Below are 12,438 nucleotides of genomic sequence, written 5' to 3' on the forward strand. Positions count from 1 at the left end.
CTTCGAAACCACGAGCAGGCTAACTGCATACACAAACAAGTGCAATTATGTAATTATCTCTGTAACCGCGCCTTGTAATTCATATACACGGCGTGAGGCACCTCGATATCCGCGCGCAAAATCGTCGAATACATTATCGGCGTACTATAGCTCTCCGAAAATGTTTAATTTATGCCCCACCCCATCTTGTTTACAGCGTCTCCGGCCTGTAAGGTCTTTAGCCTCTTTGTTCTTTCTCTCATCCGAAATTGCCATGCACACACGTGCGGCGGCCGAAGCGTCTCCTTCGAAATCACGATCGGTATCTCATAATAGAGGAAAGATCCACCAGCCGGTCAAACTGGTCAATCCGAGGCCTATACCCGTATTTTTTAGCCAATTTTTTTTGAATCCATATATATAGACATATAGTTGCTCGATCAGCTCGGCGTCTCGGTCGATAGCATCTGTGAGGCTGCAACGAAAAAAAAAATCGGCTTATGTAACGCGCGTCGATCGGCTCGAGGATAAACTACGGTAAGTGGTTTTATTTATATTTTTTCTCTCTGTCTTTCTCGCAGGATGTGACTCACCGCTCGGAGGCCTCTATTTTGTTTTGCCGCTGCTCTGCCAACGGAAGATTTAGCCGGTGTAGACCGTGTCGATGAGAGATGTGGGTGTATCCGTGATGAGAGCTCAGTACTCGAGCCGATCGAGGGGACGCTCGTTTTCGGTGCGATTTTGAATTCGTTGATTCAGGAGGTGGGTATATACTTACTTGTGATGCAATGATTATATTCTGCACATGTATTTTAGCCTTGATTTGATGATGATTTTGCGTTTAATAGCGTTGTAATATATCTATACTTTCTTCGCCTTTCGTTATCGTATACATTCTGTTTTGAAAATATGAATATTTATGGAGCCTGAAAGTCTGTAGTCATGGTGGCACAGTTTTACGTCAATAAGACTTTTTTCTTAATCCAAATAATATGTCGACTTAGATTTTTTGTGGGTATAGTATTTGTTATGATACCTATACGAATAAATCAGAATTCTGGTTAGCATTTGCGCGAATAATCATGAAAGTTCGTTTTAATTTGTTTTAATTTGTTTTACGTAACACTATAACTGCGTTTTTTTGCTGAGGCAGCTTCGTTTGTTTGAAAATTCGATAATTTCATCTAAACTACAAAATTGGCAATCTTTATACTGATATTAATCAAATAAAATCTGTTAGCGAATTAGTCGAGTTGTTGCAGTAGTTTGATCAAATTTCCTTACTCGCGCAAGAGGCATGGAAAATCATTCCAATAACCGACAATTTCGTTACATCATTTTAATCCATCGACGACGAGGGAAAAGGAAATCGATGTCGTTTCGTGGAACAGGTGTCAATATTGTGAATATAAGAAAGATGCGATTTCAAAAATATGCATTCAGTCTTTGAAGTGCATCGCAAGCTCGTGCCGGCGGCTTTTTTCAACATGAAGTTCTTTACCGTTGCCACTTTCGCCATGTGCATCATCGGAACATTTGCTGTACGTTAATTATTTTTGTCATGCCCTCGTGTTGCTATCGCTGCTAAAATGCGTGCATGTTTTTTTTTAAATTTAGGCATTCACCATGACGGAAGAACAAGCGAAGGATCTGCAAGACAAACTCGACTGCATCAAAGAAACTGGAGCCGACATCGGTAAGACAAAGTATAATATAAAGTGCATAGACTAATACTTGTAAAAACAATTTATATTTGAAGCTACGCTGCTGAATATCAAAAACGGGATTCCGACACTGTACGACGATAAAGTAAATTGTTTCGCTGCTTGCATGTTGGAGAAATTCAATATCGTGAGTATGCATGTATATTTGGTAATTAGACAAGTGCAGGCTTATATCTTATTTACATGATTTATTCAGATGAAGCCTGACGGGTCCATGGACGAAACTGTCGCTCGACTCAGAGCATCGAAGAGTATGTCTCAAGAAAAAGTAGACCGTGTTCTCAGCTCCTGCAAATCCGAAGGTATGCTACGTGCAGTTTTGATCAAAACTATTTTTAATTACATAATATATTATGTTGTACTGCAATAGAATTACTTTTTAATATAGTTGGCAAAGATAAGTGTGAAACTGGAGGCAAGATTTTGGAATGCCTCATGAAGAACGACGCTGTTCCCATCCTCAGCTAGAGTCACATTCAACGAGACTAATAACATTAAAAATAATTGACTCGCTGTACCCAATACTGCATTAAAAGTGCTAATATATAGATTATAGTTCGTATGCAAAATCGGTTTAGTTATTATAAACCTCTCTATGTATACTTATTCCCCCCCCCCCTTTTTATATCACACAAAGGTCATGTACACAATTTTGTTGTTTATTATTTCTTACAAATTCTCTTATTTATTAAGTGAACAATGTCCTGGGAATGAAAGTAAAATTATGTACTCGCGTATCTTTTAGAAGAAGTAAATTTCGTACAGGCAGTTTCCAAGTTTGCACAAGTCCTTTTGAGCTAAAACAAAGATGCATTCGATTTTATATAGTGCTTTATAACCGCCATATGATTTTCATCCAAAAAGAAATTTTCCTTTGCGTACCTCTGCATGCTTCGGTAGCATCTTCAAAGGCAGTCGCTAATTTCTTCTTAGGAACTGCTACTCCTGGTGGAATGACTCGATCGTTTATTAAAACGTTCTCTTCCGTTATCTGTATGAATCGAATACGGTAAATGACACGCTGTGTTATGACAATTTGTCTGTGATGTTAATAATGAGTATAAACATACGATTCCCAGTTTCTTGTAAACACAGGCTACGAAGCAGCCTCTTTTATCTTCGGTGAGAGTTTTGAGATTATAGAAGGAGCTATCCCTCACATCTTCGATCTTGGCTACGCCTGGTACATATTCGAAACTTTGATAAATATATATCTCTAAAAAAATACGACAGCGAGTTTATCAGTACGTTTACCTAAGACACTAAGATTCAGCCCAGTTTCCGCAAGACAGGGTGGGATTATGACGTTATTGTCTTTATCTGTATATGTAACCGGATTCTATTGATAAATGCAATATAAATATTTCAGTTTTGTATGCGCTGATTGTTCTGATTATATTCATAAAAATAATTAATGTACGGCACGGAGTAAAATACCTGACGAGAGATAGCGATGCTACCGAGTAAAATACTTGATAGAAGTATAACCCTCATGATGTCATGGAATGCTCAGTGGTTACTCGTAGATAATGTAGACTTAACAAAGTCGCACGAGATTTCCAACTGAGCTCATCATGCTTGAACTCCAACCTCTATACGTTACAGATATGACGCTTTCGGGTTATACGTCTCTTAAAGGCAGATATCAGTAGAAGACTCTATTCTGTTAGACTCGAGAAGTATTATCTCAAACAGAAACAGTAGTTTGCATACAAATCACATACATAATTAGGCTGGCAAAATCATCGTTTTATTTTTTAAAATAGCAATATCAATAGGACGACATATTGTGGAACATAATAATTTTCAAATCGTTACTCCATTCTTGATATTATATGCATCATCATTTGTATTTGAAGTAGATTTCAAATAGACAGTTCCCGAGCTTGCAGAAATTTTTCTCGGCTGCAAGAGGAAGGAAAAATATTATTAATGGGCTTGTATCGGCTTCTTAACATGGTAAACAAGAAGAAGAACCGTTAAGCGTTAGTACTTACATCTGCAAGCTGCAATGGCCTCTTCGAATGTGGTTTCTAATTTCGTTGTAGGATCTGGGCGTGGTGGATTGGCCTGAAGGACGCCTTCTTTGCTTATCTGTTGAATAAAGTAATGATAACTGATGAAGCGAGTAACTTATGATAAATGAATACGTACCATCCCTTGTTTTTGGAAAACGCACGCGACCAGGCAGCCCCTTTTATCTGCAGTTACTTCAGCGAGTTTCTTGAGATTTTGTTCCGTAACATCGTCTATCCGAGACACACCTTTTTACGGTAGACATATGTTGAAAAACACCAATTACTTACAAAAATACATGATTATACGGTATTATAATTTACCAAAAATACTAAGATCTAGTCCAGTTTGGTCGAGACAGGATTGTAGATGTTCCTGCCAGTGTGTATAACTGGGTTCTGGAATCTCCTGCTAACAGTGAAGCATTTTTATTAAAAATATGACAATCGATTTTGGCATGACTGTACGTACCTGATGAGAAAGCGCAAATATGCTACAGAAAAAACCCAGTAAAAGTATCCTCATCATGCTATAGTATAACGCACTATGTGTCGACAAAACTGCTTACGATTTTCGACTGAACTCATTATCAGCGCCTACATTGCTTTTTATGTATGTGTGCGTGATATGGGCATTTGGAAATTTGAAGTTATCGCATTATCTACCCAAGCCTTCTGCTTATATATGCGTAGTGCTGGATACCAACATTTTCATATAAATGTATTAAAACAATTTCGTTTTTATTGAATCATTAAATATCGTCAAATATCAAAGAATTCATTTACAGAATGTAAGGTAGTTGTGTAAGCTCTCTTCAATAAGTACGAGAATCAATCTTCATCAAACGTATAGCCTCATATGCATTATTCCTTATAGCTGTTTCAAGGATACTTTGAGTTAAAAAAATCGATTGCGCCCTGCACTTGTTGGAAACTTACTAACGAAATTTGTGATAAGAGCAGTCGAATTATTTTTAATTAAATGTATGAATACATTGCCTGTCTAAAAGAGATCGGAATTTTTTATTTATCGAAAATAACGATAGAAATGACGCCTATAACATAACGATCATTTTTTATGAGACATCTTTGACTGTCAGTTATTCGTGTCCTTTTAGAAAACACTTTTCTTAAGGTAGTTCAGAAAACAATAAAAATTATCCAACAAGTCAGTAGGTTTAACGCGCACTTCGAAACTTCTGTATAAATACTCGTCGATTTCAAACGTTTATGCAGTTCGAAAGCAGCCTTTCAAAGCTAATACATCGGGAGTCAAGATGAAAGCTTTTCTGTGCACCTTCAGTATCGTCCTTGCTGCGGTGAGTTTATTGCTACAAAATGAATTTAGTCTCGTGATTTTTTCTATTGTATCAAACGATAACTCGATTTCCGTATGGTAGGCCATGTCCGTCAATGGCGATATGCCAGGCGAACTGAAGCCAGCTTTCCAAGAGTGCCATAACGAGTTGTTAGGAACGCCTCATGGTGAGTTTTGATCAACAATGTTAGCGATCGGTAGCCGCACGATGATTTTATTTCTCTTCTCCCAGAGGAACCAACCGGACCACCCAACATGGACGACCCCAAAGTAAAGTGCATCCACGCGTGCGTCGCGAAAAAAATCGGCCACGTGAGTACACGCCGTCAATGTAATGAGGAAATTCAAATAACATTCTAACTTTTGCGCAATGGCAGATGGTTGACGGCAAGATAGTCGCGGAAAAGGAAATCGAAAGCGCCAAGCAGCACATGCCCAATGCTGACAATAGCTTGACGGACAAGATCACCGAGTGCGCTAACAAAGGTGAACGAAATTACATTGAAATTCTGTCGAAAAATTGTGCCCTCGCATGGCTCAATATCGCAACTCTATGATTTCAGCCAACGAGCAAAGCGACGAGTGCGAGGTATCTGCCGCCTTTCACAAGTGCATCGTGGAGAAGGTCGGACCCCCAGAGCATCACCACTAATCTCATTTTCTTCTAAAAAATGCTTTAACTTTGACAATATAATACTGTTATTAAATTTATAATGCATATTATATTCAACCATTATAATGAATGCTATAATTGAAGATAAATAAAATTAGCTAATATTCAAAGTGTTTGTCTAGGCCTCTTATTATATAAAAATTACGATAGTCACATAAAAAAAACAAGACAAATATTAGAAGTAGGGTAGAACGTAGTACTACAAACACGCAGCGTATGAAAAATTAGTGCTTCATTGTAATTAAGCCGCTATTAAACGGAAAATTGTCATTTCCTACTCTTGAATAGCTCCGTAGATTGGATAATTTTCGGGCTTGTTCTATAAATTGAGCGAACGCACAAAATATTGCAGGAGATCGCTGAAACTCTCGTAATGCGGCTCTTCGCCTTCGCCAACGTACTTGGCATCGTTCTTTTGATCCACGTAAGTTTTTCCAAATTACGCGGTGAACTTTACTATTGAAAAATAGTGCTTTTAATTTTGTCTGTGTGTTTACTAGAATTCTGCAACGAAAACTAATGTAGAGCGGTTCTGGGATTACGTGGATGTGCTGAAAGACTGTGCGAAAGAAAATGGCATCAGTATTGAATCTTACGCATACGCGTCCAAGAAAAACAACACAGACGGCATTTACGAGAAATCCAAGTGCGTGGAAGCGTGCATGTTCAAATCGCACAAAATTGTGAGTGAATTTTTTTTCGAAAAAATAATGTTTTTCTATAAGCAGTCGTTTCAATAGCACGAAATAAAAACGAGTTTTGAAGATGCCGCATTTCAAAATCGAAAATAAGCAAGACTCTTTTTTGTGTTTTGGTGCGAGGCGAATGTGTAAAATTCATCGATCAGGCTCATCTTATGCATAATAGAACCGGTGTTTGCCCTTGAGAATCATGGATTCGGCGGTGGCTCCCGAAACACGATACGATCGTTGCATAACCTTGATCTTGACTAATACCTTTTGCATGCTGATTTTTCGGATCTCCTGCAGACGTGCCGTGCCATTTTAATGAAACGAATTTCACAGATGAGACCCGACGGTACGATCGATATGGAAAAGGCTATCGAACACTTGCTGACGGGTAATCCGGGCGAAAAGCGAGATTTGATGAAGAAGAACATCGAATCTTGTGAGATACCGAGTGAGTATGGACGCGTTAATTAGTTAATATTTGATTTTTTATTAAATGTTGGCAACTTTTCAGACGGAGACAATGAATGCGAAGTGGCTCACACCATGGTGAAGTGTGCCTTGGGATATGATTGAAAAACATACTTTGTGAATAATTCAATCTATTCATAACGTCATTACTTAATACACAGGTTAATTATATACACATTTTACTTTTTATGTCTATCTCTTCGACAAAGAATTGTAATCTCTATCGATTAAGAATTCAACTAAGGATTCAAAAACATGTAATCAACGGTGAATATAAAAATTGATATAGTAATAATGAATTTTGCTTGATTCTTATAATTATGACATACCGCATCCACGGAAAGCTTGCGTAAGTATAATTAGTTTGATTATTTTGATGAAAAGTAAAAAAAAATTATTCCTGATCAAAATATGATCATGTTCTTTTTAATAGCTGATAATTTCTGCTTTGCCGCGAGCATGTGAAAATTTCAACTGACCTTTATGTAAGCTTCTCGCATTGTTCAATAAAAACACGACTTCCTTTTTGATTCTCAAACAGATAGTTAGCGCAATCCCGTTTTTGTGAAACGAGTGAGGCAAAGTATTTTCAGTGTACAACTAAACTCTGTACAATGCGTCTACTCACTGCTCTTCTGCTAATCGGTATTGTTGCCGTAGTCAATGCGAAAGTGAGTTTATTTTTTGAAAAATAATCAAATGAATTCTGAAGTACCTTTCCATACCTATAGTTTCTATATCTTTAGAGTGGTTCGACTGCGTTTACGATAACGCAAAACGATAGAAATGTGTTTCGGAATTGCATGACGAAAATAGGAATTCCAGACGATGAAATGGTCGCTGTCTTAGACAATCATGAAAAAGATGCAGATGAAAAAGTGAAATGTTACAACGGCTGCCTTTACAAAGCTTTCAAAGTCGTAAGTGATTTTTTTTTATTTTCCATGGAACTAAGTATGTAATATGCTCATTGTAATAATATATTGATGAATTTTAGATTAAAGATGATGGGACAGTTGACACCGAAGCTGCTATAAAATTTTTCAAAGTTGAAGATATGGAATCTGACAAAAATATCATAGTAAAATGTAGTAATGAAAGTAATTCAAGTAAGTTATTTTTTGCACTTTCTCTTATAATTAGTTTCATATTAAATTAAATTTTTTATTTTAGATAAAGAGAAAAATGATTGCGATACTGCTCAAACAATGGAGTCATGTTATTATAAGTTGAAAAAAGAACAATAATGCCTTTTATGTAAAGTGTGTAAATTTAGTTTTCGTCCCATAAAAAATAAATTAATTGGTAATAACCATTTAGCTTGTTATTATTAAATAAATAAGTTTGTTATCATAAAATAAATAAGCATATTTTCTTATGATATAAAAACGGTAATATAATCATTTTTTTCAAAGACTCAAAACTTTCACTATTTTAAAATTCAACTTTGAACGCATTAAACTTGATAAAATACTCTGGATGATAGTTTTGCTTCAAATGCAAAAAATATTTGCATTAAAAGCAAGAATTATATGCTGACGATTTGTTTATATTTGTGAGTTGACAGTAGTAGTAGCTTTAAGTCTTTTAATATGATGACTGTCCTCCTTATCTTTTAACGCATAATCTCTAAATATACATTGTATTAAAAATGGTTTTGGATGTTGTCAAATCTAAAAATGATGAACATAATTGGTTCATGGATTCTAAACTTGACTAGTTCAAATAAGAGTATAAGTATTGGAAAAACAAATACGAAGCTTGCTTCGACTATAAAGTAGGGGTCGGTGATAATCTACAAACAGTACTAGATCAGCATGAGTCGGCATCTCATAATAGCATTGGCGCTTTTCAGCGCCGTATTCATGGTTAAAGTAGGTTTAGTAAATTACATTGTTTAATTTTATCACGTCATTTTCATCAATCGATCTACTAATATGGTTACTTTCTACAGAGTTTGAGCCCAGAAGAAAGAGTCGCACGAGATAAATGTTTGAAAGAAAACGGATTTTCTAGAGAACCTGACTTCATCGGTATCGATGCAGTCGACATGAGAAGCAAATGTTATGCGGCATGCGCTTTAAGAGGATACGGAATAGTTAGTTTATGATATTACATATTATACCTATCATTGTTTATTTTATATTTTTACACAAAAATTGTAAGTCAATAATTTCCTGGCAATACCGACAGAGTTGAATTTATATTTATACCACTATAACCTCAAAATCACAACTTTAATGTGAATTTTCGGCTCTCGTGGTATAAAATATCGTACGTAACTTGTACATAAAGACTGTATTTTCAAAATACAGTCTTTTGTACTCATTATTGCATAAGATACATTTTAGTTATTTCTTTAGATGGATTATGTACTTATATTCATATCATTAAATCTAAATTAGCGATACAAAATAATTTTTGTGGCTATTTCAGATGAAAGAAGATAGTTCAATTGATATTAATAAAATTCTGGAGCACATTTCCGATACTAAAAATAAGGATATTGATGTCAAAAAAAGCCTCATAATCCCTTGTGCTGAAAAAAGTATGATTTAACATTACGATAATATAACACATTTATATACGCGATACAACTATTTCCCTTACTCGTCAAACTATTTTCATTTTTATTTTTCAGAAGGGGAAACCGATTGTGATACAGGATATCTGATTACAAATTGTGTAGCATTAGCTGTGAGAAAATTGGATAAATGAGTGATAAATAATACTTCAAAAGCTTATTAATTATTTACGCATTATAAATTTGTATACCTAATTCTTTATGTGCGTATCAAAAAATAAATGAATAACGCCGCTAGAAAATATAATATAATATACGTGTTTTTTATTTAGTATCGCAAAATATCCTTTACATATACGATCACGTTAGGACGGACTTAAACTAAATCATCTTCTTTAGTAGGCTGATCTCAAACATTACTAAATTAGACAGATAAATAATCCTTAATATAAATTGAGCACACGAGTGATATATTAATTATTTATACAGCAACCTCTATATCACGTTATCTTATGCAACATTAAATATCGCCTGTAATCAACAGAATCTTTCAGGAATTATGGCCAATAAAAGGACTATTATGCCAAAAAATAAATAAAGAAAAAAGAATGTAGACAAAAAGTGAAACATTATTACATAAGCGCGCCTGACGTATGCTAGCACAAATCAAAGAGTGAGAAAAGCAAATATGAAGCTTACTTTGACTATAAAATAGGTGTCGGCAATAATCTTCAAACAGTACTTGGGCAGCATGGACCGGCACCTCATAATAGCATTGACGCTTTTTAGCGTCGTATTCATGGTTCAAGTAGGTATTTTATAAATAACACGGATCATACAGATATAAAACCACACATTATTTAATTTTATTTAATCATTTATAAATTCATGTATTATTATCGCTTGTCTTCGCAGAGTTTGAGTCAGGAAGATATAGACGCAAGGAATAAATGTTTAAAAGAACATGGATTTACAATAGAACCTAAGTACGTCAGTGCATATAAGACAATCGACATTAGAGCGAAATGTTATGCGTCGTGTCTAATGAGAGAAACTGGAGTAGTAAGTTCTTTGATATTTTACATTGCAATTAATTAACTTAAATGCTATCTATAAACATATACCTCTATTATTAAATTAATTGTTTTGCGATAAAAGATAAGTTTTCGCGTTTATTTCAGGTAAAAGAAGATGGTTCAATCGATCTTAATAAAGTTCTGGAGAAAATTTCCGACTCTGAAAATAAGACTTTGGATGAGGTTGTCAAGAAAAGTTTCATACCATGCACAGAAAAAAGTAAGATTCATTATCATAAATCAATTTTTGTACCAAATATACATTCACACGTTATAAATATTACACTTTGTCCTCGAAGTTAGAGTTAAAATAAATACATGTCGCAATGTAACCATTTTCATTTTTATTTTTCAGAAGGGGATAACGATTGTGACACTGGCCATCAGATTCTAACTTGTATAGTGGCAACTATATCCATCTTAAAAGAATCAATGAAGATAGTTTAAAGGCTTGTTGTTTACATATTATATGATTACAAATTTGTATACATAATGCTGTACGTACGTCCGTTTTCACTGAACAAATAATAATGATTTTCATGTAGCATCGCAAAATATACTTTGCACATATAGGCTTGTTAGAATAAATTTCTTTTAAGTACAAATATAGCTGAAACTCTAAAAGTAAATTAACAACGATGACGGAGAAAAGAATAATTTTCTTCGTCAAGGCCAAGGACGGTAAGTAATAAATTATAATTGCTACACATTAGCTCTGTTAAATAACCCAAAAAATTAAGAACTTCTTTCACGATGAATAAAAAAAAATTGAAAAAAATACAGTAACGGGTTGTAACTTTAACGACTTGTAATATAGCATCACCCGCATACCGGTCATTAGCATGGTCTCCGCGCCGATTTGCACCAAAACAATGGAACGTCCGCTCCATTTTCGAGAGCATTGTTGTTTAGTTTTATTGTACGAAATTCTCGGATTTGCGAATTTAAAGCGAGTGTCAAACTAAATATTGACGAAATTTAGTAAAAACAAATGTCGTTTTGGAACAAAGTAATTGTATACATTGAAAAAAAAAGTTCGATATTAAATATCAAGACTTTCAATCACGCTTAACAAATTAATATTTTTTCCTTTCAAGTATTATATTTTATAGATTCAATAAAATAATAGGTATGCCATGAGAATTTATTGCACGCGAATCATGATAACATAAAGTTATATACTGACCTAAAACTTGTTTCAATGCGTTAATATCTTGTATCGATCAATGCCGAACAATCTATAACTATTTTACCGTTGGAAGGTATCATGCTGCGGCGAGAAAGATTTTTTCAGTCGATAAGGTAGGTAGCCTATGGCTTAGAAAATAACGGGCGACTCTTATTATTTACCAAGTGACATCTATTTTAGCCTCTGTCAGTTACAAGTATCGGTTTAAAAATAAATAATGAAATAATGAATGAAATAATGAAAAATACATCTTAAACATATATGGTTATTTCTGTATAAGGAACTTGAATTTTTTGATAACTATAGTCGACTAATCGATATAAATAACATTATTAATCGCAGAACAAATTGTATAAAAACATTCTATTTGCAAAACTATTCGAAATGAGAAAGAACGAGCGCAAGCGGTTCGCTATTTTTAATGAAACCTGCCAGCGGCTGTTCACCAACCGTTATAGCTCGACAAAGACACGTGCGGGTTTTCCAAAATGCGGAAACCAATACGTCATCTATTTCTTCAGCCTTTCCTAATTTCTTACACATAATGCATCATTGAAAAACTATTTCACCTGCCACACTCATTATAGAATGAGTTTGGAAAAACCTTTCGTAATTGATTCAAAGGTAATACGTCAATCAAAAAATTTGAAATAAAAAAAAAATTATTCACCTCAACTAAAAATAACTCTATGTGGACAATAGCTCAATTAAAATCTATAAAAAGGCAAATGGTTTATACGTGATCATACGTTCTATCCGTCATAAGTTTATAAGTCCTAT

The 12,438-nt window shown here is 34.7% G+C and overlaps 4 protein-coding genes across 12 annotated transcripts; 3 read left to right on the forward strand and 1 right to left on the reverse strand.

The window, feature by feature from the left end:
* Positions 1 to 185: 185 nt before the first annotated feature.
* LOC100116477 (general odorant-binding protein 56d) lies at positions 186 to 8,100 on the forward strand. Of its 6 annotated transcripts, XM_008216749.4 has the most exons (8): positions 186 to 741; positions 6,062 to 6,133; positions 6,210 to 6,392; positions 6,735 to 6,849; positions 6,913 to 7,540; positions 7,616 to 7,789; positions 7,867 to 7,978; positions 8,043 to 8,100. In XM_008216749.4, the coding sequence occupies exons 2-5, from the start codon at positions 6,083 to 6,085 to the stop codon at positions 6,972 to 6,974; spliced, it is 411 nt and encodes a 136-aa protein (XP_008214971.1). In that variant the 5' UTR covers positions 186 to 741; positions 6,062 to 6,082; the 3' UTR covers positions 6,975 to 7,540; positions 7,616 to 7,789; positions 7,867 to 7,978; positions 8,043 to 8,100. The 6 variants fall into 6 exon arrangements, with proteins under 6 accessions (XP_008214971.1, XP_032454741.1, XP_016845241.1 ...); XM_016989748.3 differs by lacking the exon at positions 186 to 741 and having other exon boundaries at positions 6,009 to 6,133; positions 6,699 to 6,849; XM_032598850.1 differs by lacking the exons at positions 6,062 to 6,133; positions 6,210 to 6,392; positions 6,735 to 6,849; ... (2 more) ...; positions 7,867 to 7,978; positions 8,043 to 8,100 and adding exons at positions 1,228 to 1,520; positions 1,597 to 1,675; positions 1,739 to 1,830; positions 1,900 to 2,005; positions 2,092 to 2,272 and having other exon boundaries at positions 242 to 741.
* Positions 2,342 to 4,590, reverse strand: LOC100116411. Of its 3 annotated transcripts, XM_001600891.6 has the most exons (10): positions 4,505 to 4,590; positions 4,191 to 4,413; positions 4,043 to 4,130; positions 3,858 to 3,967; positions 3,701 to 3,797; positions 3,141 to 3,608; positions 2,958 to 3,042; positions 2,774 to 2,883; positions 2,586 to 2,694; positions 2,342 to 2,500 (listed from the first exon to the last, which is right to left on the reverse strand). In XM_001600891.6, exons 6-10 carry the CDS (start codon positions 3,195 to 3,197, stop codon positions 2,445 to 2,447), a joined length of 417 nt encoding a protein of 138 aa, XP_001600941.1. In that variant the 5' UTR covers positions 3,198 to 3,608; positions 3,701 to 3,797; positions 3,858 to 3,967; positions 4,043 to 4,130; positions 4,191 to 4,413; positions 4,505 to 4,590; the 3' UTR covers positions 2,342 to 2,444. The 3 variants fall into 3 exon arrangements, with proteins under 3 accessions (XP_001600941.1, XP_008214601.1, XP_001600916.2); XM_008216379.4 differs by lacking the exons at positions 2,342 to 2,500; positions 2,586 to 2,694; positions 2,774 to 2,883; positions 2,958 to 3,042 and having other exon boundaries at positions 3,432 to 3,608; positions 4,043 to 4,127; XM_001600866.5 differs by lacking the exons at positions 2,342 to 2,500; positions 2,586 to 2,694; positions 2,774 to 2,883; positions 2,958 to 3,042 and having other exon boundaries at positions 3,432 to 3,608.
* On the forward strand, positions 2,820 to 5,819 carry LOC100116375. The gene is made up of 5 exons (XM_008216378.4): positions 2,820 to 5,037; positions 5,119 to 5,203; positions 5,269 to 5,348; positions 5,414 to 5,522; positions 5,600 to 5,819. Exons 1-5 carry the CDS (start codon positions 4,996 to 4,998, stop codon positions 5,686 to 5,688), a joined length of 405 nt encoding a protein of 134 aa, XP_008214600.1. The 5' UTR covers positions 2,820 to 4,995; the 3' UTR covers positions 5,689 to 5,819.
* A 1,508-nt stretch (positions 8,101 to 9,608) lies between the features above and the next one.
* On the forward strand, positions 9,609 to 11,450 carry LOC100680258 (putative odorant binding protein 10). Of its 2 annotated transcripts, XM_003428187.5 has the most exons (5): positions 9,704 to 10,201; positions 10,309 to 10,455; positions 10,575 to 10,689; positions 10,825 to 10,947; positions 11,037 to 11,450. In XM_003428187.5, exons 1-4 carry the CDS (start codon positions 10,145 to 10,147, stop codon positions 10,914 to 10,916), a joined length of 411 nt encoding a protein of 136 aa, XP_003428235.1. In that variant the 5' UTR covers positions 9,704 to 10,144; the 3' UTR covers positions 10,917 to 10,947; positions 11,037 to 11,450. The 2 variants fall into 2 exon arrangements, with proteins under 2 accessions (XP_031786279.1, XP_003428235.1); XM_031930419.2 differs by lacking the exon at positions 11,037 to 11,450 and having other exon boundaries at positions 9,609 to 10,201; positions 10,825 to 11,026.
* The last annotated feature ends 988 nt before the right edge of the window (positions 11,451 to 12,438 follow it).

This window comes from Nasonia vitripennis, chromosome 4 (assembly GCF_009193385.2).
Source record: "Nasonia vitripennis strain AsymCx chromosome 4, Nvit_psr_1.1, whole genome shotgun sequence".
NCBI classification, from domain to species: Eukaryota; Metazoa; Arthropoda; class Insecta; order Hymenoptera; family Pteromalidae; genus Nasonia; species Nasonia vitripennis.